Source organism: Vigna radiata, chromosome 2 (genome assembly GCF_000741045.1).
Source record: "Vigna radiata var. radiata cultivar VC1973A chromosome 2, Vradiata_ver6, whole genome shotgun sequence".
Taxonomy (NCBI): Eukaryota; Viridiplantae; Streptophyta; class Magnoliopsida; order Fabales; family Fabaceae; genus Vigna; species Vigna radiata.
The window spans coordinates 4,960,780-4,984,543 of NC_028352.1; the positions used below are offsets into that span (position 1 = coordinate 4,960,780).

General features: G+C 33.8%; 5 protein-coding genes and 1 long non-coding RNA gene across 8 annotated transcripts; 3 read left to right on the forward strand and 3 right to left on the reverse strand.

Moving 5' to 3' along the window:
• Positions 1-1,627: 1,627 nt before the first annotated feature.
• On the forward strand, positions 1,628-3,028 carry LOC106776240 (transcription factor MYB59). Its single transcript, XM_014663630.2, has 3 exons — positions 1,628-1,836; positions 1,919-2,048; positions 2,227-3,028. The coding sequence occupies exons 1-3, from the start codon at positions 1,722-1,724 to the stop codon at positions 2,759-2,761; spliced, it is 780 nt and encodes a 259-aa protein (XP_014519116.1). The 5' UTR covers positions 1,628-1,721; the 3' UTR covers positions 2,762-3,028.
• A 1,493-nt stretch (positions 3,029-4,521) lies between these two features.
• LOC106755607 (very-long-chain (3R)-3-hydroxyacyl-CoA dehydratase 2) lies at positions 4,522-8,557 on the forward strand. The gene is made up of 9 exons (XM_014637792.2): positions 4,522-4,683; positions 4,756-4,841; positions 5,696-5,743; positions 5,843-5,931; positions 6,377-6,430; positions 6,932-6,999; positions 7,116-7,165; positions 7,325-7,422; positions 8,199-8,557. The coding sequence occupies exons 1-9, from the start codon at positions 4,625-4,627 to the stop codon at positions 8,301-8,303; spliced, it is 657 nt and encodes a 218-aa protein (XP_014493278.1). The 5' UTR covers positions 4,522-4,624; the 3' UTR covers positions 8,304-8,557.
• A 1,514-nt stretch (positions 8,558-10,071) lies between these two features.
• On the reverse strand, positions 10,072-11,910 carry LOC106755623. 2 transcript variants are annotated; one of them, XR_001375415.2, is made up of 3 exons: positions 11,686-11,778; positions 11,531-11,573; positions 10,072-10,372 (listed from the first exon to the last, which is right to left on the reverse strand). XR_001375415.2 is itself a non-coding variant. In XM_014637809.2 (2 exons), the coding sequence occupies exons 1-2, from the start codon at positions 11,804-11,806 to the stop codon at positions 11,527-11,529; spliced, it is 168 nt and encodes a 55-aa protein (XP_014493295.1). In that variant the 5' UTR covers positions 11,807-11,910. The 2 variants fall into 2 exon arrangements, 1 of the variants encoding a protein (XP_014493295.1); XM_014637809.2 differs by lacking the exon at positions 10,072-10,372 and having other exon boundaries at positions 11,527-11,573; positions 11,686-11,910.
• Positions 11,911-13,000: 1,090 nt separating this feature from the next.
• LOC106756358 (probable leucine-rich repeat receptor-like serine/threonine-protein kinase At3g14840) lies at positions 13,001-20,777 on the forward strand. Its single transcript, XM_022778444.1, has 24 exons — positions 13,001-13,291; positions 13,527-13,701; positions 13,817-13,888; positions 13,980-14,048; positions 14,328-14,399; positions 14,489-14,560; positions 14,744-14,815; positions 14,949-15,020; positions 15,128-15,199; positions 15,288-15,362; positions 15,464-15,535; positions 15,737-15,811; positions 16,003-16,065; positions 16,497-16,562; positions 16,644-16,679; positions 16,784-16,824; positions 16,897-17,306; positions 17,623-17,818; positions 17,923-18,069; positions 18,706-18,824; positions 18,949-19,159; positions 19,244-19,481; positions 19,712-19,862; positions 20,067-20,777. Exons 1-24 carry the CDS (start codon positions 13,195-13,197, stop codon positions 20,463-20,465), a joined length of 3,072 nt encoding a protein of 1,023 aa, XP_022634165.1. The 5' UTR covers positions 13,001-13,194; the 3' UTR covers positions 20,466-20,777.
• LOC111241265 lies at positions 18,176-20,427 on the reverse strand. Its single transcript, XR_002667145.1, has 3 exons — positions 20,319-20,427; positions 20,153-20,241; positions 18,176-18,423 (listed from the first exon to the last, which is right to left on the reverse strand). It is a non-coding gene; the product is annotated as an uncharacterized LOC111241265 (long non-coding RNA).
• A 114-nt stretch (positions 20,778-20,891) lies between the features above and the next one.
• On the reverse strand, positions 20,892-23,498 carry LOC106756359 (riboflavin biosynthesis protein PYRD, chloroplastic-like). Of its 2 annotated transcripts, XM_014638751.2 has the most exons (4): positions 23,253-23,498; positions 22,729-23,146; positions 21,812-22,110; positions 20,892-21,650 (listed from the first exon to the last, which is right to left on the reverse strand). In XM_014638751.2, the coding sequence occupies exons 2-4, from the start codon at positions 23,092-23,094 to the stop codon at positions 21,032-21,034; spliced, it is 1,284 nt and encodes a 427-aa protein (XP_014494237.1). In that variant the 5' UTR covers positions 23,095-23,146; positions 23,253-23,498; the 3' UTR covers positions 20,892-21,031. The 2 variants fall into 2 exon arrangements, with proteins under 2 accessions (XP_014494237.1, XP_014494239.1); XM_014638753.2 differs by having other exon boundaries at positions 22,729-23,498.
• Between the last annotated feature and the right edge of the window lie 266 nt (positions 23,499-23,764).

The window sequence follows — 23,764 nt, forward strand, 5'->3', positions numbered from 1 at the left end:
GTTGTTTATTAGTTCTTTTGGGTNTGTTATTNGTTGNAAATGAATGTGGAATGATTNCAATGTAAATTATGACTGAGGTGATGTTGTTAAATTGAAAGTATGTGATCATAAAGGTTATGAATTGATGTTAAGTGTAACAAGCATGGTTCTTGGAAGTAATTCCATGATCCTCAAGGCGAGGATTCATGGTGGTGCCCTCAGTGTTTTAAAATGAAAGTAGGGGCTCAGCCTTGGGTTGATCATACTCACTTAGAGAGGTTGAACCATGTGGTGAGGAGTAGCAGGAGAGGTTGAACCATGTGGTGAGGAGTAGCAGGAGGTCCTTAGTCTTTGGGGCTCCCAGTATGCCTCAAGGCCCGGAACGGACTAACCTCATGAGTGTGGCAGGGTGGGAAACCCAAGTTTCATAAGTCACCATGGGTGCAAGACTCGCCATAGCCCGACTATCATTTTAAAGTACGAACGAGTCAAGTCTAGAAATTAACATGCTTAGGTTGTATTTCTGAAACTATTTGGTGTGAGTTATTTCTTGTATGTTACATGCCTAAATTGAGTTGCATGATTTTATATAATTAGCTCACCCTTGCTTGCTTGTATTTGTGTATGTTGTATGTTTTCCTTTTGCAATGATCATTCTTTTTGGATGTGAGCAGAGGTGAATGAGGTCACTCTGGAGAACGTCCCAGAGGAGAGTGAAGATACTGATGCCTAGACCCTCTAGAAATTTCTGGGCTGTTATGCCTCTTTGAACACTTATGTATTTTGAGAGACTTAGAATTTTCACGTTTTAATTTTTCCTGCATCTGAATTACTGTAATTGTAATTTAAATACCTTAACCACTCTTCACTGCTTTCTATTATCATCTATGATGACATCTTAATTTATATCCATGTATTCTATATAATAGGGATGTCACATTTACTCAACAAAGTCCTTCAATACGAATTCTGTTAAGAATGTAAATGTGATTTTAAGTCCTACATTAAATAGAAATAAAAAAATAAAACAAGATAAAAAACTCATTAATCTGTCTTCTTAAATATCTCGCTAAAATGAATAACGATACGACAGAGTTATTCATAGTTATTCATAGTTGTGATTGGTTGGAAATGTTTTCATTGAAAGAAAAATATACGAATATTGTCTTAAAATTTTGAATAAAAAATGATTTCATTCTCTTTATATAATTATACTCAAATTTCATTTGATGTCTATCTCTAAGCTTCTACTCGATGAACAAACTCACTCAACATAAACTCCGTCACCACAAAAAGTGTAAGCGAGACTTTTACTATATAGCTATAATACAGGTTTTATAAGATGTTGCAACTTGTTAACCACGACAGTAAATCTCCTCAACCAATATGATCCAAAACAGTAATTAACCAGAAGAAGCCCGTTATGCAAAATTGTAATAACAGCGATCATGATTGGTGTTATTAGTGCAAATAAAAAGTAATTGAGAAAGTTGGAATGAAAGATTGATGCACTTCCTTTATTATGTTCTGGTGATGGGTGACATCAGCATCCTGAATTGAGCACAGAAAAGTTAATGATGAATGAGCATGCGTGCACCACATGGACGGTGGATATGCAGACTTGCTTATTATAAAAATGAAGCGAGAGAATTACGAAGAGTGAGAGAACCACATATAAATAGTGGTAGTAGCCTGGTGGAATCCGTAAGTTATCAAGTAAAGAGATAGAAAGAGGAGAGAAAATGGTTCAAGAAGAAATGAGAAGGGGTCCGTGGACAGAAGAGGAGGACTTGAAACTGGTGTATTTTGTAAACATGTTTGGAGATCGTAGGTGGGACTTTATAGCAAAGGTATCAGGTTTGAAGGTGGAGGGAGACAGTGAATAATAGGTATGAATATTTCAATCTAAGCACCCTTTAACCACGTCACTTTGTTGTAGGTTTGAATAGAACAGGTAAGAGTTGCAGGTTACGGTGGGTTAATTACCTCCACCCTGATCTCAAACGAGGGAAGCTCACATCCCAAGAAGAACACCTCGTCATGGAGCTTCATTCCAAATGGGGAAATAGGTTTGACAACCATGCAGAAATTAATCTATAAGCTACCTGCTTATGATCATTCCAATTTTGATCATCTCTTTCCTAACACCACCACTCATCATGCCTTTCATATACTATCTCAATTTTTTCACTTTTTTTCTTAATTGGTTAATTCAATTGCGTTGCTCATTTTCATCGTCCCTTGCAGATGGTCAAGAATTGCTCGGAAGCTACCAGGTCGCACTGACAACGAGATTAAGAATTTCTGGAGGACTTTCATGAGGAAAAAGAAGGCTCTAGAGAAAAAGCGAGCATCACCATCCTCCTCCTCCTCATCATCTTCACTGTCCTCAATCAACCATGCTGTGGATTCTCATGCTTCCAAAGAGGTTGGAGAAGAGAGCTTTTACGACACAGGTGGATATGGACATGATGATGTAATGGGGTTGATCAGTGCTGGAGAAGAGTTCTCTTTGGATGATATATGGAAAGATATTGTTTTGTCAGAAGATAATAATAACAATATTCAGCAAGAACCTCTGTACGAATTGCAGAGTCAAGAGGGTTGCAACTTCTCTTCTCCACCTGCAATGATTTATTCTCCATCATCATGGGAGTACAATTCTTCTCACCCTTTATGGGTGATGGATGAAGAAGAGAGTAACAAGATGTTGTTTCCTGCAACAAGTGACCAATACTATTATTCCTGCTATGAACAGGGGAATGCATTTCTAACTGGCTAACTAGGGATTCCTAATTTTTTTAATCATTATCATGTTGTAACGTTGTCCGTGCCATCTGTGGGAATAAGAAGAAGGCTTAAAATGTACAGCACAGTGTCTTTGAGCTTTCGGCATGGTCCTCCATAGTGTGACACAGCTGTAATCGACCCCAACAGTAACTGCAGTCTATGTGTTTGTGATTTTGCTTCAACCAACATCCAATAGGGGGAGGTTGAATGTTTTGAATGTAAAATATACATCAGCACTTTTTAAAATGAAGTTTTAATATCTGGTCTGGCCCCTATCCATTATGGCACTTCATCTCAAACATATTAAATTGATATCAGCCACTAACTGCTAATGCGTGAATAATTTGTGTGCACCTTTCCAAGCAGAAGAACAGTATCAGATGCACCCGACACACCTTTCGGGTTAGTCAACGTGGCGCATTAGTGAACTTATGGTTCTGCTTTATTACAAGAAAAAAATCATTTTTTAGAGTTATTAACTTAGTGGGTTAAGATTGTTATGAATTTGAAGTGTATGCTTTTCTTACTGTTTTTCCTAAGAGAAATTGTTTTTGAACGATGACATGTTAACATTTTTCTTTAATAATGTTATAATAATATATTATGTGTTATTATTATTATATATATTATTATATATGTATATATAGATTGTTATAAAAATTATTACAAAAATTGTTAAATAACATTTTCCTTTATTTTTTATACATACTTTTATGTCATTTTTTTTTACGTTTACTTAATTTACATGCATTTTCCACGTGTTTTCATACTTTGTTTTTTTTTTACCTTTTCAAATATATTACTCTTCGTATATAAGGACGAGACACAGGAAAAAATGAGCAATAATACGAGAATATTCAAATCCAAAAAAGGAAATAAAATAAAATTAATAAAATCAAAATCAAAATTACGGGAATCCACCCATTTCAAACTTATGTTAATCTAAATATAAAATAAAATAGACTTTTTTTTTTGTGGCACGGGTTAATTTTCTATTTAAATTAAAATGTGAAACATGATTACTTAAATTTGAATTAAATAAAAAATAAATTTTTCACAAAATTTTTGGAGTACAATTTACTATAAATAATTATATAAAAAACAGCATTGCAGAATTTTTTTAAAAAGAACACGTGGCAGAAATTTTAAAATAAAGTATAAACTATTGGTATGATAAATTTTAGATCATATATTTGAAGTTTAATTGCATGAATTATTTAGAACGTAATCTTTTAAATGGGACTTAAATATTCTGCTTTGATTTAACAAGAAAATTAGATTAATGAAGACGCACTCTGAGCTGAATTGGATACCACTTATCTAGATATTTTCTTAAAATTGACCTAACAGTAACATTTTTTTAATTAACTTTGCAAATAGGAGCACTTACGTATCATTTATTCATAAAAAAACAACTAATACGAATCAAACCTAAATTAAGTAAAAGAGTGCTTCACTTAATTATAATGAGATTCGATTCATTAAACGACTTCAAGTCTAAATTATCTTGTTTGAAGTGCGTTTTGATTAAATTAAACACTAATTTCTGGAGAGTATATTTATTGAATAAAAACAGTTATTAAATAATCTAATTTAGAAATAACGGTTATTCACCATTACAAAACTTGAGATATTATTGCCCTTTAACTTATTTTTATTTTAACTCAAATAATAGAAAAAATAATAATGGATATTTGTAAAAGAATAAATATATAATATTTGAGAAAATATATAAAAGTTATTTAAAATAGAAAAGAACCCTGCGATTGGTTGTTGCTAAGTGTTTATTATAGACATCTCCGGCGAACTAGGGAAGGAGAAGAGGGAAACGAAACGAGAAATCGAGAGACGGAAAATGTCTCGTATCTCCACATTCTATCTTCTCGCTTACAACTCCTTTCAGACCGTTGGATGGTACAAATAACAATTCTTCATCTCATCTCTTTCTTCAATTTCTCTTCTAACTCGCTAATTTCTCACTCGCAGGACGCTTTCGTTAATTAAGATTTTGTACAATCTTATCGCCACTGCCTCCGTCAACGGAACCTATGCTTCCGCCGGCAACTTGATTTGTCAGTTCATTCCCAAAATACCTTTCTCGCAATTCTATTATACACTGAAAACAACGCACACAGCTTTTTTTTGTTTTAACTTTTTTCAGTTTAATTACTCATTTGTTATTTATTCTTGCAATGCTTGCATTTTAATTACTTCGCATACTCCTTTTGGACCGGGTTAATGTTCAAATTTAGTCATTGAAATTTTATGTTGCTAAAAAATGTCATATTATCATATATGTCACTCGAATGTTTTAACATTGCTGTTAATTCCCCAAAATTAATCTCATTTTGTCGTTTGGTCACTCCGCTGGATACAATGAGTGATTATAGTAATAGTAATATATTTAGAGATGAAAAGATGTTAATTTTATAGATTTTTATTTGAATTTTTAAATTCTAACAAAGTAAATTACACTTGTTTTTTAGTTGTTTTAGTTTAGTTCGGTATCTTTCATTTTTGCAGAAAATCCTCTAATTATTTTGACAACATTATATTACACTGATATCCTTATAAATTATCGTAGTCCCTTTAAAAGTTTGAAATTTATTATGAAAATAAAAATAAGGAAATGCTAGTGTAATGTATCAGACTAATATGAGATTGAGACACAATTTCAGTGATTAAATTGATCATTTACTTTCTTAAAATTTGTTTTATTATCTTTCGATCACTTTTCACTATTTTAGTTTTTATATTTTTTGAATTTGTTTTAGTACTTATTTTGGGAGGAGACTAAAATAAATTAAGATGTGTAGCGATAAAGACTAAAACTGTAATGTTTAAGAAGAGTAGAGATTAAAACGTGAAGATTGTATATTTGTTTAATTAAGCCTAATATTTGCTCTTGCTTGGTACTTGATGCAAGGTTTTCTGCAATGTGCTGCATTCTTGGAAGTTATACACGGAGCCATTGGTGCGTTTGCCACCACTGTGAATGAAATTGGATTGCTTTGTTGGCAGAGCACAATTTTAGTTTAAATTTTAAGAAGCAATTTTAATGAGTCAATTTCAGGTATTGTGCCCAGCGGAGTTTTGCTTCCTCTTATGCAATGGGGAGGAAGGACCCACTTTGTGCTTGCCATTGTTCGGAAACTTGATGAGGTTTTATGGCTTACTTTCAGTTCTCTTGTCTTTTTGTTTTGACAAAATTCAGTATGCCACCGAAATAGAAAATGTTATCCCAATTTATTAATGTTTTACCTTTTCTGGCTAAATGCTTTTTAAATTTTTTCTATTCTTTCCCAAGTGCGACATGTGTTGGCAAGACTCATTTTGAATGATATAGTTCCATTTCTTTCCACTTTCGTTTCCATATGCTCTTGTTCATGGAATGAACCACTGCATTTAGTTTTTGAAATTATTTACAGCGAACACTTAGCCTACATTATGAAAATCCTGTTACTTTATTAATATCATCATTTCTTTTGTGTAAAACCATACTGAAACGTAGGACCCTTAAATTCCCGAGGACTAATTTGAATGTTTACTTGCGTATGCAATGGTTGACAGAAGCTAACTTTGGTTATTTGCTGCATGGTTTCTGTAGCTCCAGGAACTTCCTTCAGTTTTTATCACTTTTCTTGCATGGAGCATGGGTGAGGTAATTTGCTTATTTTTTTATTACATGTAGTTCATTGAATTTTCTAGCATTACCTTCTGGTTTAAGCTTTAAACAGTTGTTATATAACCATTTAAAGCAACAATTCATGTACGTATCACCCGAAAAAAGAGTCGCTGTTGATCATGTCTGATGTTTTCAGTAGAGCAATAACAGGGAACATTTCTTCATAACACATGAAAAGTTCACTTTTTACAAGTTTTTAGGATATTATGGATTTGAATTCACCTTTAATGTTCCCAAACTTCTTTTAACCCCTAGTTTATGTCATCCCTATAGGTTTCCTATGATTTTTTTTTTCTTTTTAAGAGAATATCGGGTGACTTTTCATGGCGTGTAGTGTTATCTGTAGCCTGATATTTATTTCTATGGCACCGATGGTTTGTTATGTCTGATCCATGAACATTATGGAATAAAAGAAATATATCATGATCATTTTCCATGTAAGAAAGATGAGTGGGACCGCCATCTTTGGAGATGCAGGTCATTAGGTATTCCCATTATGCTTTTAGTTGTTCGGGAAATTGTCCTTCTTGGATGACCTATCTCAGGTATTTTTCCATCACATGCCACATTCTTTATAAACTTGAATAAGGTTAATATCTTCGATTATTTTTATAGAGTACTCTTTTCAAAGTATATGCTTGTTGCTTTATCCTTTAATTAGGTACACCGCGTTTATTCTGCTGTATCCTTTGGGCGTGGGTCCTGGTGAAAGTGAGTTCATAAATCAATACCTCCCTTCTATCTCGGAATTCCGTTTTTGAATGATTTTTAAATCGATTTTACTATAGTCTTGACTTCTGACCAATTCCTTTCATAATCAAATGCCATCAGCCCCTGCATAAAGTAACTGATATATGTATTATATTGCAGTATGGACAATGTACCAGGCGCTTCCAATTATAAAGAAGAAGAATCTCTATGCAGATTCCTTTTCAGGCCTCCCATTTAGTTATTATGATTTCCTTAAGGTAGTAAGTTCTTATAAGTAACAAATAATCCATAGCCTCAAACTAGAGATGAGACACAAAATTGCTTCAAAACTATTGTGTCAATGCATTTTGGATGAAAGACTTGTGGTTTGAACAAACCTTTTCATAAACACATCTAGAAGATAAATATAAGAAAGAAAATGAATTGAATTTCTTTATAAACTAAGATTAGCTTTATGTATAAATTAATTTGTAGAAACTCTTTCCATATAGTCTTTAAATTTTTATTTTTAATTTCTGCATTAATTAATTTTAACTTGTGGAAAAACTCATAAATATTTCTTCTTATTTTTTTTCATAAAGATGTTTATGTAGAAATCTATACTAGCGTACTCTTATTAAGTATTTATTGAAGAAGGGCTCACCATGTAATGTAAGCAACTATACATAATATGATTTTATGATAAAAAGGGAAATAAGATTAGACTGTTTGCATGTCTTAAAGCTGTTTAATAAACTATTCGGGAGAACATATTGAAGTAAGTAAAAGCAACTTATAATATAAACATGTCATGATTTATTTTCATAATTTTAAACAAACAATTATTGAAGTGGTGATGTAAAAAGATAAGTTCAGATTAACTGTATATAAGCTCCTTCAAGAGCACCCAAGTGTTCGGAGCTGACTGAACCTGGTTTTTGCTGCATATCAAATGTCCTTTGTGCCCCTCTCAATTTAATTCTGTTCAATTGTAGCTTATGTACGTCCATGAATTGTTTATTCTTTTAATTTATTCTTCATTTCTCTCATTCAGGTTGTACTTGTAGCTTATCCATTCCTTTGGTTCAAACTTTACCTGCACATGTTCAAGCAACGACGTGCGAAACTTTATAAACGCCATGACAAGAAAACTGCTTGAGGAGCTTTACAAAACTTTATAGACACCATTCTTGGTTAGTCATGTTGGAGTGATGATTAAACTTCTGATACAATATGTATTTTGTTAAAAAAATAAATGACTTTCTTTGTGGCACTGGAGACATTCATTCTGAAATTTATTTATTTCCTTTCCAATTTTTTTCTTGACTGGATTCTGGTGTCAAATAATGGATTTGTTCCCTGTAATATGGTAGGATTTGGAAGAGAAAACGATTTGCAATGTTTTTGCCTTCAGTATTGTGTATACAGATTTCTTCCTGGTAAATTTATATTGATGTATACAACTAGTAACAATGATAGCTTGTTGATAAAATGAGTTAGTCCATTCTTCTTCTGAAATATTGCATTTTGAGTTTATGGTCTTCTTGAAAGTAAGCATTATACTGCACCTTGTTTAACTTGTAACACAAAGGAGAAACTTTGATATCTTGTGTATATTATTTAGTTGAAAAACATTTTAAATATAGCTTTTAAAGAAATATTTCAATTATTGACAGATGATTAATTGATTACATATTTCATATATATAAGAATTTGTATAGGAAGAAAAAGTGGTTGCGGTCGGGGCCTCCGTTTTTTTTCCGGTGAAGCCATGTTTACGGTTTGATGTGATGTGACGAGGGTGCATCACCGACTGTGACCAATGGATGATGATGATGGGTCCCAAATTAACTTTAGGATCAACGGACTTATGTTACATTCGGTGAAGTGTTTAGGGTTATATATATATATATATATATATATATATATATATATATATATATATATATATATATATATATATATATATATATATATATATTGAAGAAATGCGTTTAATCAACTTGCATGGTTAAAGACAGCAAAGAATAAATAAACCCAAGGCTTTTGCTGCAATTGATAATTATTATAGTGTTATAGGTTACTCTCAAAATTAAGCTACCAATAGCATTAATTTAAGAGCAATAAAATACTAGTACCGTATTCACATATTTATTAAATATTAAATAACTGAGTTTCTTATAAAATACCAATTTTAATTGAAACCAAAATTTTGAAATATCAATTTTTATCTTATATGGAACCAAATATTCCAAAAAAAGAGCTTATATACAATACCATACATGTTGATACTCTTTTTCAGTCAGATTTAAATTTTACTTTGATATTTTATTACATAAATTATCCAGATAAACTTTAGTTCAGGACAAATGTCAACGTGGGGAACGAAATAACTCAAACACAGTTCTCCGTTTGTTACCAATTCTGTGTCAGAAGAGTTAAACAAACATGCTATAATTCAATTGAAGTTTTTCTTGCCAAAAAACAATATTGGAAAAATGAAATGAAAAACGACAGGGTAAACTTTGATATTTGTTATTAAAATTTAGACTATTGATATCTTATTTGAATATCTAAGATTAAGAGGTATATATAACTTTTTAAAATGGTTATCCAAGAATACTATTTTCTAATCTTAAGTATTCAAATTGCATACTGACTCATGCAGGTTATATGGGGTCCATATTCCTTGTCAATCTTACTTTTTTTTTATCTCCATATAAAGCATGCATCAGTTTTGGGCATTATTTTTCCAAATGATTACTACTCAATTAGTCTTTAAAATATGGCAGCAATTTTACTGCCCTGAACTGCAAAGCATTAGGAAGATTTTTCACTCTGAATAAATCAGCTTAGTGTGAACTAAGATAACTAGCCCTGCAGTCAATACTGAAAAGTAACGAAACATATTAGCAAGGCACAGAACGTACGCTATTAAAGACGTCTATTTCCCGCAAGATTATGGAGGTTACAGGCAAAACTACACTTGGGATAGGTATGATAATGAAGGAAATAATTTGAATCAGAAATTTATAACCATTGTGGCTTTTCTTCAACCAGATTTTGGCACAACCACAACTGAATGTAAAAACCAGATACAGGCTTAGAGAAATCATCCAGAGCATCTCTCTTATGTTATTACAATCCATAAAATCAAGACACACAAAGTAATCTTGACAAATCTAATACAGTGCAAAGCCAGTGCATAGCTCACTATTTAGAAGTCACCTGAAATACATATGAACACCACAATGACTTATTATTAGAATTTTTGCATTTAAACGCATGCCTAATAACATAACAGATAGAGCATAAAACAAATCAGGTATAGTAGTAAAATCCGTAGTAAAATCGTTGACGATAATGAGTTATCTCTAATAATTCATCAATTATAGCAAAAGGATCATTACTTCAGTTTAATAAACAAAAGGGGCCATTCGAGTGTTAAAAAATATGCTTCCATCGACTCTTGAAAGATTACTTTCTTGTTCAGCATATCAGGTTTGAGAGCAAACAAGCACATTCATTGTCACAGTTGTCTACAGACGAAAAGGCCACTGAAAATTGAGCCTGATATGACCACTGACCAAGATGCTAACATAGCTGTGATCAGGCTAACAGTTGGGGTCAACAACAAGCTAGATTTATACATATCTAGCTCAGAAAGGAAATGCACCCTTCCTGAGAGGAGCAACGCAGTAAGATAATTCAAGTAATTCTGGACGATGAATTTCAAAGATTACATTATCAACCTTTAATAGAATTACGAACACAATATTAAATGAAAAAATTGCTCACACATCGATCATATCCAAATATCGATATAAAGAAGTCAAAGACACAAAAGAAAGCATGGTACTAAACAAAACTGCATCTGAAAATCTTTTAATTGGTTGGGCCCGTTCCCGTTCAGTTTATACATCTTTGCTGCAAAATGTAGAAAAATTAAGTAGGTAATGCTTAGAGTTTTGCTATTATAAAAAAGGGATAAACTCTATCCTAATTGCTGGTTACCAATTCTATCAGAGCTTGTGATATATAACGATATCATAATTCTGTTAGGAAGTCGAATGTAAACAGTACGAATAGGATGAATTGAGAGCAAATGCATTGTTCGAATAAATCAGTGAATTTCCATATCACTCAACTGTCTCTATTCGCCACTTTGAATTGCTAACACTGTACAGAACGACACATCACTTATACGTACAGCAATGTTTCAAAGAGGAATCAGCATTTTCCAATAGACAAAATTCAGAAACTACACAAGACAAATAAACAACCTTAACCGCTCAAATATTCAACACTCTGAAACGGCAGAAACACATCCGTACCAAATATTAAAGAACCAAAACACAAATCAAAACGCCTCGCAAATAGGGTTACCTTTTGTGCGCCTGAACGAACTTCGAATTCTTCGCGTCTTCCTCTGCAAAGAAAACGAAACAGCGAATTATTGAATTACGATTCGATCAAAGAGAAAACACAGTTAATTTCATCAGAAAGAGAGACAAAGAGAGTGGATTGATGTGGTGATTTACCGGTAAGGCCGAGGGAGAACTTTGTGATTACGGTTCCGGTGACTGCGAATCCAACGAGGAAAGGCCAGTTCCTTTCCCATTCGCGCTTGAAGAAAACGAGCCATGGATCGAACTTTCGCATTTTCTACCTCTTTGGATCAACGCTGCTGCTAATGCAATGCTATTTTCTCAAGCTTGCTTATGATGTTTTCTTATCGTAGTCGTTGCTACCTAAACGGAGATCTAAAAGATTCCCTGATTATACCTTTTGTGAATCCATGTAGATCCAATCCAAATTTAATTGGGCTTCAAAACAGGCCCAGAAAGAGAAGGCATGCTCGTTGGGCTGCTCTGGCTTCAGAAGTCCAGACAAGAAGGCAATTATATTTAAAGTTTTCAAAATCAAAACTAAAACATTCAAAAGCATACATCAACGTGCTCATATTTTTCTATTATTTTACTGTTTTGGTTTCATAATCATCCTGTATGATTGTATGATAGTCATCAATCACAAATTAAATGGTTAATTATAATTTAGGTCATTTAGCGAATCATCAATAAATTGACTGATTATCAAACAAATCAATTGATCGTGAATTAGACTAAACCACGTTAATCTTAATATTGATTAATTTAAAGATAAAGTATGATTAACACAATTGGACTGTAATTAGGTTAATGTTAGCAAAAAAAAATCATTTCGAAAACTATAAATAGAAATTGGAGATAAGAAAATAGATTAAGTGAAAACTATAAATAAAAATTTAAAATAAGAAAATAGATTAAGTGAAGTGTATTTTATTTATACTCTTCGAATAGTTTACACTAATAGTTCAACATAACACTAATTTCTAAACAATATTTAAACCTTGAACAACACGACACAACTCAAAATGTTGACCTCATTGTTTTCCAATGTGAAATGAACTTGAACCTTTCCATTTATTACTAACTTGTAACATATGTATACATATAAACTATACCATACTTTATTTTTTCCACCTTTTATCGTGAACAAGAAACCAACTTACCTCTAAAATATTGCAGCTATTGTATATAAAATATGGTTGTAAACTTTAAGGTAAACCTGCTAAGACAAACAAGCTATAACATGACTATGTCAAATAACTCAAGAATGACATAATTAACAACAACCAAACAAAAACAAAGCTTTTATTTATTTATTATTTATTATTATTATTATTATTATTATTATTATTATTATTATTATTGTTTTTGTTGACTTTTACAACCACCTACCATTCAAATATACAACCAACAAGAAACTTAATTCTTCATCTTTTACTGTGTCAGCAAGTATTACACTGATCACTTTCCTTTTTTTGTCATTTCATTGATTTAAAATGGCAATCTCATGTTGAAGTACTTATAAAAGTAGCAAGTGGGAAATTCCTCAAGAGTTGACTTTGTGTTAATATCCATATAAATATTTTCTACAAGTTGAATTTGTTTCTCATCCATGATGTCCCTTTTCATGAAGCTATTTTCCATCATGAAATCAACTACCACATGAACATGGCTTCACCTCATTTCTTCCTCATTCAGCTCCTACTTACTTTTTTCTTTCTCTCTTTAGCTTTTGGAGCCACTCTACCAGAAGATGAAGGTATGTAAAGATAACCAAAGCAGGGTTCATTTGAATCAACTTCTCAGCCAAGATCAAAAATAAGAAAATTGACTTAATCTTAAATTTAAAAAAGAATTTTGATTTATTTTATCATCTTAGATAAAGTTTTTTTTTTTTTTTTTTTTTTTTTTTTTTTTTTTTTTTACAAGTAGTTATTACAATTAATCTACCCATAAACATTATTTGAGTGGTTTAATAATGATAATGCATATAGTGCAAGCTTTGAAAGACATAGGTGAGACTCTTGGGAAGAAGGATTGGGATTTCAGTGTTGATCCATGCAGTGGAGAACGCAATTGGACATCGCAAACTAAAGTGAGAGGGACAGAAAATACTGTCACCTGTGATTGCTCCTTTGAGAATGCCACAATCTGCCATGTTACTAACATGTACTTCAAAGTTTCCCTATATTGTTCTCATTAATTGTCTTTCAAGTTTGATTAGAAAATTCAGTTAAATTGCATTCAAATTTGAACACATTTAATTGGTAAAATGAGCATGCAGACTTTTGAAAGTACAAAATCTCCGAGGCACTCTCCCAGTAGCATTGGTTAGATTGCCGTACCTTCAAGAAATGTATGATATTCTTTCACTTTTTCTCACTTTAATTCAACAACAATCTGTTTTCTAATTTCCTATTTTGCATGACATTGTCTCTCTGTTACAGTGATCTTAGTCGCAATTACCTGAATGGGACAATTCCTCTTGAGTGGGGCTTACTGAATCTTGTCCGCATGTACAATTTCTTTAGTTTTTCTGTCAATTTTCTCTTCACCAATCTATAACTGCACACACGAACAATGCTACTATTCCCTCTGTTTCATAAAATCTGCAGTTTAAGATTATTTCCTATTCCCCCAGTTTCACAAATATTGTGATTTAAGGTTGTTTCACACAGTTTAAGGATTTTAACAAATATCTACTTTTTCAAACGTTTGTACAAAAAATGTCCCTTCTATTTCACTACATATATTTCTGTGATTGAAACACTAAGAGTAACACATATTTATGGTAGTTCTCTGAGTGCTAATCGTCTAACGGGTTCAATCCCCCCAGAGCTAGCAAACATCTCCACTCTTCAAAGTTTGTAAGTTTTCTTTTTCTGCCTATCCACCATGCATTGTTTTTAAGCATTTATAACCTCATCTGGGTTTAACTTTGGCTTTATGTGAATAGGACCCTCGAATTCAACCAACTCTCTGGAAATCTTCCTAGTGAGCTTGGGAATCTTCCAAATATTCAAAGATTGTATGACGTTTATTTTGCTCTTTTTTTTTTTTCCATTCAACTTTATAACTTTGTTTAGGTTGTTTGCTTTCCTTGATTTTTGTCCTAAAACTTCAAATGTCAATGCTAGTTGAGTAACAGTTTAGTTTAATTAGAAGACCTTGGTTTCTCTTGATGATTTATTGTTGCTTTTAATACGTTTAGGCTACTTACCTCCAACAATTTTACTGGAGAGTTGCCTGCAACATTTGCAAGTCTCACTACTTTGCAGGAAGTGTAAGCTTCCCATTTTCTTACTTTTAATACACTGATCAGTGACTATTAATTAGTATATATATATTATTATTATTTTAAGTTCCATCTTTAGCTAAAGTATTTGTTTTTTGCTTCTTGTCATCACATTATGCAGTCGACTAGGGGATAACAACTTCTCTGGAAGCATACCCGATTTTATTCAAAGCTGGACAAGTCTCCAGAAACTGTGAGAATCTATTTTTTGTTCGTTTAAATTGGTATCATGATAACTGTTCATGATTATTGATGAACAGAAACCCTTGATCTCAAAGAACTTTTCTTTTGTTATGACAGAGTGATTCAAGGAACTGGATTAAGTGGGCCAATTCCTTCTGGAATTTCACTACTTGAAAGTTTAACAGACTTGTATGTCTGGTATCTTGTGTAGTAAACGAGGTTTTAAATTTACTTTCATTTTAGATGTGCTTATCCGTGCTTAAAATGTGACGTGCAGGAGAATTAGTGATATAGAGGGATCAGACTATTTTCCTTTTCCCCAACTTAACAATCTGGCAAATTTGGAAATTCTGTGAGTTGATTTCATCAATTAATACTCTGTGCACACCCATTGAGTTCAGAAAAGAAATTACAATACTGATTTCTTTTGCTGTCTATCTTACTGTTTCGCAGAATTCTGAGGAGTTGCAATATCAATGGAACAATACCTGAATATCTGGGGACTATGTCTAATTTACAAACCCTGTAACTTCTGTTACTCTCCCAATATGCTTAAATGCAACTAATTATAACAATGTGCTTGTATTAACTTTAAATTTCAATTGTATTTTTCTTTCACACCAATGCTTCAAAAAAAATAACTTCAATTCTCCTCGAGTTTACTACACTATAGAATGTTTTCTAAGCTAAATTCCTTCACCTTATTCTGGTTGAAAATTTTTTCAGAGACCTCAGCTTTAACAGGTTAAGTGGACAAATCCCAAGCAGCTTTGAGTATGGCCTAAGAAAGACAGATTATATGTAAGAAGTTTGTTAATTTCTTTTCTCTTCCTCCAAACAGGGCTGGCATTTTCTGGTAACCAATTAGTGCTGTTCACTTTCATTTAGGAGCAATAGCATGATTCAATATTACTAGTTTTCACCATGATTCCAGGACTTGGATAAATCACAAGTTTTATACATGATAATTTCTTTAAATTCTTCAATTGTAGATATTTAACTGGAAACATACTCACGGGACCTGTACCTGCATGGGCAGAAAAAGACAAAAATGTGTAAGTTTTATTTCAATGGTTTTGTTTTATGTTATGATTCCTTGAATTGAATAGTTAATGAGTTCTGAGGGGAAAGAAACTTTATAAGCATTATCATTTGGTGTCTTTTATATTCACTTCTCTTTTCTATGTGAAAAGTCTAGTCTTGGTTGTAAGGTTTCTGTTTGTATCAGTACTTGATCACCACCTATGCAGTTGGGATTATTGCACTCTTTTTAGTTTATTCCATCATATTTCATGCTCAAAATCATGTCATAACCCTTAATGTGTGAAGAGCTTATCAGAAAAGTGATTGATTAAATTGTTTACCTGAAGGCACCTTTAGTTACTATACTGATTGTCATACATTCTTTCTAGTTCTCAGTTTCATGAAGTCTATCTGTTTTGCATCTTTTAAGATTTTCTGAATCAAATTTTATAATCTGAACCAGAGATCTTTCGTACAATAACTTTAGCATGGAAAACTCAGGACAGCAGCCATGTCAACGGGGAAATGTGTAAGAATCATTGCATATGAAAACATTTGTTTGCAACTTAAAGAACCTATCTGAGTCATAACCTTCTGTTGTATCCCATAGGAACTTGTTTGCAAGCTCCTCGGTGGACAATAGCTCGTAAGTTTGATATATCTTTTGGCATTTCCCTTTCATATGGTCATTTTAAATTTTTTATGATGGGATCATGCTAAATAGCTTTGCCACTTTGGTCATTCCTTCAGAGAATCCGTTTCATGTTTAAAAAGTGTTGCCTGTCCTAAAAGTAAGTTTTACTTTTCTTTTTTTAAAACGATTTTATATACAGCTAATTTTCACTAACCTTTACTTGTCCCAGAATACCTTGTACTAACTAGTCTGCTTGTCCCAGAATCATACTCCCTTCACATAAATTGTGGTGGAAAGCAAGTAACCGTCGATGGAAATGAAACATATGATGAGGATACAGATAATGCAGGACCAGCTAGATTCCATCTAAGTGGAAAAAACTGGGGGTTTAGCAGCACTGGTCACTTCATGGATAATGACCGTGCAGAATATTATATTTGGCTAAATCAATCTAAGCTTTTCTTGGCTGATGCTGAAATATACATGGATGCACGTGTTTCTCCCATTTCTCTTACTTATTATGGATTTTGCCTGGGAAATGGAAATTACACGGTGAATCTACACTTTTCAGAGGTCATGTTTACTGAAGATCAAACATATAACAGCTTAGGAAGGCGCATATTTGATGTCTACATTCAGGTAAATTATCTCAAACTTCTGTAGTTTTATTTTGTCTGTCATGAGTATAATTTCATAAAATTGTAAATCCCTTTACTCAAGTTGCAATATTCAAATTCTATATCTTCAATTTTTTGAAAAGAAATTCGATTAGAGATAGATGTGTTCTTTTATAATCCATGTGAAGCTTCCAGAATATGACATAAACTGGAGAAATTTTCCCACCTTGGTACCTCACTTCATTTATGAATTTGGTTTCTTCAGTTAATTAAAAGACATTCGAATATTAAAATTGTGGCTACTATGAAGCATTAATGCTGCTTTCGATTTCTTGCAGGGAAATATGGTGCTCAAGAATTTCAATATTGCAGAAGAAGCAGGAGGAGTTAATAAAGCAGTCACAAAATCATTTACCATTATGATTAGCAGCAACACATTAGAAATCCGCCTATATTGGGCTGGGAAAGGCACAATTGGTATTCCATTTAAATCAGTATATGGTCCTCTCATATCAGCAATTGCTGTAAATCCTAGTGAGTTTTACTTCTCACTCAGTACTTAATATTCATACAGCACATGGATGTTACCATGCAATATAACCTCTTCAATAACAAAGTTTTCTATTATAATCAAGCAGACTTCATCCCTCCCTCAGAAAACGGAAGTAGAATATCTGCAGGTGCTGTGGTTGCAATTGTGGCTGGTGTAGTAGTTTTTCTAGTCCTGGTATTTGGTATACTTAGGTGGAGAGGCTTTCTAGGACAGAAAAGTTCTTTAGCAAAAGGTAATTTGCATATAACTTGTTCTGTCACGATGATAGGCTTTGTGCTTCAACTTAAGGACTTTTAAAGTACAAAAGTGAACTCTTGCATGCAGCATAAGTTTTCGTATGAGCCTAAATTTAGGGCATGCAGTTAACCTTTAATAAATAAGCATATGGACTATTTAATAAAGAGTATATCACATTGCTATTATTAACACTTTTAATGAAGTTCTATGAAAAACAAACCTCACTTTTTATTAACTCTCTTTTGTAACTCAAGACACTTGATAATGTCCCTCACACTCTTTTACTCTATGTTTCACACTCTTGGTCTCTTATTCTTGCTTCTTCACTCGTTAAACATAATGGTGATACCTGCACAAGTAACAAAGTGAATTCATTTACAAGGTAACTAAGCTTGAATACATAAAGAAAACTAAAGAGATGTTACCAATTGATGACTTTAGATTTATTAAGGTGTCCATCATTCACCAACTACATCAACTATCCACCTTTGGGAAATATAGCCCTTCGTTTATCAATCATTAGTGATTTTTCAGTGGACGGTTAATCCAGTGTGCCAATGTTTACAAAAGTATTTACATCATGGAATTTTCTTGACACGAAATCCACAGTCTTTCTTTGTTTAATTGACAGAGCTAAAGGGGTTAAAACTGCAAATGGGTATATTTACCTTACGACAAATCAAAGCAGCAACAAATAACTTCAACAAAGCCAACAAAATTGGAGAAGGAGGGTTTGGTCCTGTGTACAAGGTAATTTAGATAGTATGGTATATCCCCCTCTGTTATTATGCATCTATTTTAATTGAAGATATTACTTTTGGGGGAAAAATCAGCATTCCAACCCAACAACTATACTGCATTGCTCCATATGCAGGGAAATTTATCAGATGGGACAATAATAGCAGTCAAGCAACTTTCTTCCAAATCAAGGCAGGGGAATCGTGAGTTTATAAATGAGCTTGGCATGATTTCAGCTTTGCAACATCCTTGTCTTGTTAAGCTTTATGGATGCTGTGTTGAGGGAGATCAATTGTTGTTGGTCTATGAATATATGGAAAACAATAGCCTTGCTCGTGCTTTGTTTGGTAATTCTTTCTTTTGTGGCCGATTTCAGTTGTCCCTTCTATGATATTTCAGTTTGTGTAATTTAATTTTATTCACTAATGAAGGTCCAGAAGAACACCAAATAAAATTGGATTGGCCTACAAGGAAAAACATCTGTGTTGGTATTGCCAAAGGTTTGGCATACCTCCATGAAGAATCAAGATTAAAAATTGTTCACAGGGACATCAAGACCACTAACGTGCTGCTTGATAAAAATCTCAAACCAAAGATATCTGACTTTGGTTTAGCCAAGCTCGATGAAGAGGACAATACCCACATAAGCACCCGAATTGCTGGAACTTAGTGAGTTTCTATATTTTGATTTTTCTACACAGATTTATGAAGAAATGTTTCCTATGCATGATATTTTTAGACTATGAAGCAATAAAGCAGAGAGATTATCAAATTTCATACCTTGTTGAATTAGATTTAACCAAGTATAAGTAGAGATTAAAAAAGAAATGAGAATGCAAAAGTTTAAGCAATTAACACGTTCTTAAATCAATGCAGCTAATAAAATTTGTTTTGTGCAGTGGATACATGGCTCCTGAGTATGCCATGCATGGTTATTTGACTGACAAAGCAGATGTTTATAGTTTTGGAATTGTGGCCTTGGAAATTATAAGTGGGAGGAGCAATATGATTCAACGACATAAAGAAGCATCATTGTATCTTCTTGATTGGGTAAGTACTTCCATAAAGTGTTCCAAAAGATGTTAATTTCCTATAAGAACAAAAATATTCACAGTTCCACATAATATCAAATTTGGCAGTAAAACCGCACTTGTGACTACTTAAGTTATTTGGACTACAATTATACTAGAATCCTGCATAGGCTATATATAACATAGATAAGATTGCATCATTCTGTTTACCCTTGTTTACCAGGCACACACGCTAAAAGAGAGTGGTAATCTAGTGGAGTTAGTTGATGGTAGATTGGGTTTGGAATTCAACAAAAAGGAGGTTATTACAATGATCAATGTGGCTCTTTTATGCACCAATGCAACTGCCTCCCTCAGGCCTACAATGTCCTCAGTGGTAAGCATGCTTGAAGGTAGATCTGTGGTTCAGGAGTTGATTTCAGAGTCAAGTGAGGCATTGGATGAGAAGAAGTTGGAAGTGATGCGACAGCATTACCAAGAGATAGAAGAAAACAATCTAAGTGAGAGTAATAACAGTCAGAGTCTCTCACTGGTTGACACATTGGCTACTTCATCTATTTCTGCAACAGATCTATATCCTGTAAACATGAATTCTTTATACTGGGAGAAAAGGGGATGGTGAGAAACCTTGAAACAGATAATAATTGCACTAAGATCCAAAAATAAAATTAATCCTTGCAGAAATAGTCATTTTACAGAACCACAATAAACAAATTTTACTCCATTCTCCCAAAAGATAAGTGTAGATCTAGATTTCTATACCTTCATTCATTATAACAATTTATCAAAGTTAATTTGAATCACATAAAGTGTTATTTTAGTCTCAGAGAAACAATGCACAAGAAAGCTCAAACCAAATAATCTACTTTCTTATGTTAAAATCTGCCACGTCCACATTATTTCAAAGTGCGCTTATATGGCACATGAAACACGCAGACCAACTTCAAGGTAACATAAGACTGACCCAATCTCTTTTAAATTTCAAGTCAATTTATTTGCATACATGCAAAAACTGGAAAGCTAAACAAAATGTTAGCCCAGAAATAAATGAAAACAAAAATCATTGGTTACAATACCCTCTAGTTTCCGCCAGAAAAACACATTAACAGCCTACAGCAAACAATTCCTTGGAAATACCATGACATTGAAATATTGATAAATGGAAGTTGTGAGCACCTATGGCTCCATTTACTCAGATTTAAAATATCCCTCAATTATAACACTCTGATCTGAGGTCTTCGACTTCAAATTTAGCACTTTCATTCCTTGCTCTAAGCTCTTCAATGTCTGTAGAGGATCTGGCTCAGTACGTTTGTTCCAAACAGGCAAAATTTCTGTGATAAATTTATTAATATAGTTCTTCTCCATAGCCTCCATAACAAGCACTTCAAACTCACTGAAACTCCCTCTAATATCTAATAGAACACTGCACAATCCTTGACGATTACAATAATCCAAGATCACATCCAGATTTATTTGATCCAGAGCTACAGTTTCAATTCCTTGTTGAGCCACTTCTGGAGCTGTTCTCGCTTTATTTTCAGTGAAGATTATGATTTTGCTTGTGATGTCATTGATGGATGATAGAACTTGATTTAAAGAACTAGGATCTTTATGTATTACAATCCGAATTGGTTGGTTGGCTCCAGGTTCTTGAGATGCAGGTACTTTAAAGTTTTCAGTGAAAAAAGAAGAAGACATTACCACTGCATCATATTCCTGTAATAGCCTTGAATAGTAACCACCACAGTCTGCAGCTCCATTCCCAAGCAAGTTCAAAAAGTTTCCATTGGCAGAAAGAGAATATCTACAATGCAAGTACGGGCTAGGCTGTGAAGTGATGTTTATGAAAGAATTAAAACACATGCAGATCAACCAAGCTCCAAAATGCGTCCAAAGAACAGTCATACACGAATTGTTAGGAAAAGCATGTGAAAGTGTCAAAAGACAAAGGGAGAGTTGAATTACCTCAAACTAAGGAAAGGCTTTCCCGTCAACATGCGATGAATGTAAGGCTCGTTGAGGCTCTTGCACAACTCTTCCTCTACACCCACAACAACTTCAATTCCTGCATCTCTCAATCTTTCCACCCCTTTGAAGGCAACTATGGGATTTGGGTCCACCATCCCAACAACAACCTTTTTCACTTTGGCTTTAATTAGAGCTTCAGTACAAGGTGGAGTCCTACCAAAGTGATTACAAGGTTCCAAGCTCACATAAGCAGTTGCATTTTGTGCCAAATCACCAGCATCTCTCAGAGCAAACACCTGACAATCTCATCTCCCCAACTCAACATACTCACAAACACAAGGTCTTTATCTAAAGGCTAAGAAACAGTAACATCTCACAATCAAAACATGTTCACCAGAATATCTCTTATTTTTTATTTTTTTTTTCTTACAAAAGCTACCATATGTATTCAACTAAGATTCAAGGTTTCAAACAGTTGGACAGCAATTTCGCCCACAAGATTAAGGTTTTCGGGGGGTCTCTGCAACCGTTGTGGCAACATCAGCCCCAACGTCCCTACTCTCCAGTAATATCAAAGGACCAAGATTTTGCAAAACAGTCGGTGACCTTCTACCATAATTTTGGCCGCAACCTCAAGGTTTATTTATGTCCTCAACTGCAATGCTATCTCAATAAAATATCCTTTGTTCGATAATTTTCAGAATATCAAGAAACAAAACAAACATGATCACATGTGCAATTTAAAACCTTGTTTAGGCTTATCCCTTATCACCAGTTTGAAATACCAAATCAATGAAATCCGGAATAAGAACACAAAAGAACACAGTCTAACGTGTCTTTAATGAACATACATTTTTTTTTTTTCACACAGTAATTTAGATAGACAGAGGGTGAAAGAGAGGGAAGGTAGGTACCTCAGCATGCGGTCGCCCTGCTTTAGGGTGGAACCCTTCTCCAACAACTATCCCATTCTTTACAATAACACATCCCACCAATGGATTGGGGCTGGTATACCCAATAGCCTTCCTTGCAAGCTCCACACATCTTCTCATGTAAAATTCATCACCACTTTCTCCATCGGAGGATGCACACTGCACCTCAAACCCATCCCACAGACTCCTTGTAATGGGCTTGTACCTCCCACAACCAAAAGGCAAACACAACCTAGTTCCAGCCTTGGAGGGGCTCAGGGTGGAAACAAAAGAAGCAAACTTTCGAGGAGTTGCAGTAATCGAGAACCTGGGCACTTGAAGACTGCAATCTGAACACAGTGCTTGCATAGTGTACTGGTGGGTTTTCCGGATTTATTGGTGAACTCAGATGGGTTTTCCACTGAAAAGGGAGAGAGACATACCAAAACAAAGAAATGGCAGCATTTCAGCTTGTGCGGTGCTATACGTAGCAATGCCACAACTCAATTAGAGAGACAGCGGCGAACCTTCGACGGCGATGAACCTTCGACGATGGTGGTAGAGCCTTTGACAATTCGGCGACGGCAGAATGCGGACAAGCCTTCGATAGCGGTGAGTTTTCAACGCGACGAGCCTTCAACGCAGCAAACCTTAGTCGGTTACGAGCCTTTAACGGCGGCAAGCTGTCAACATGGCGCGAGTTGAGAAAGCAATGTAGGATGTAAGAAGCGGGGAGAAAACTGTGATGGAGAATGAGCTGTTCACAGTTAACTGTACTGTTAAACAGTATAATTGGATTTTAGTAATTAGTTTTTAAATTAAACTATTAAACAGTATAATTATTTTTAGTAAAAATAGTTTAAATTTTTTAAGTAAAAAACAATATAATGCTTTGGTGAGAAAATAATATAATTATTATCACACCCCATTTAAATACCATCCTTTGGGGTACATGTGTCACCGTCCGGTTCTCCCCTGGTGAGTGGGAGACAAACTCTGCCAAACTTTTAATTCCCTTCCCTCGTGATCCGTGTAGCAG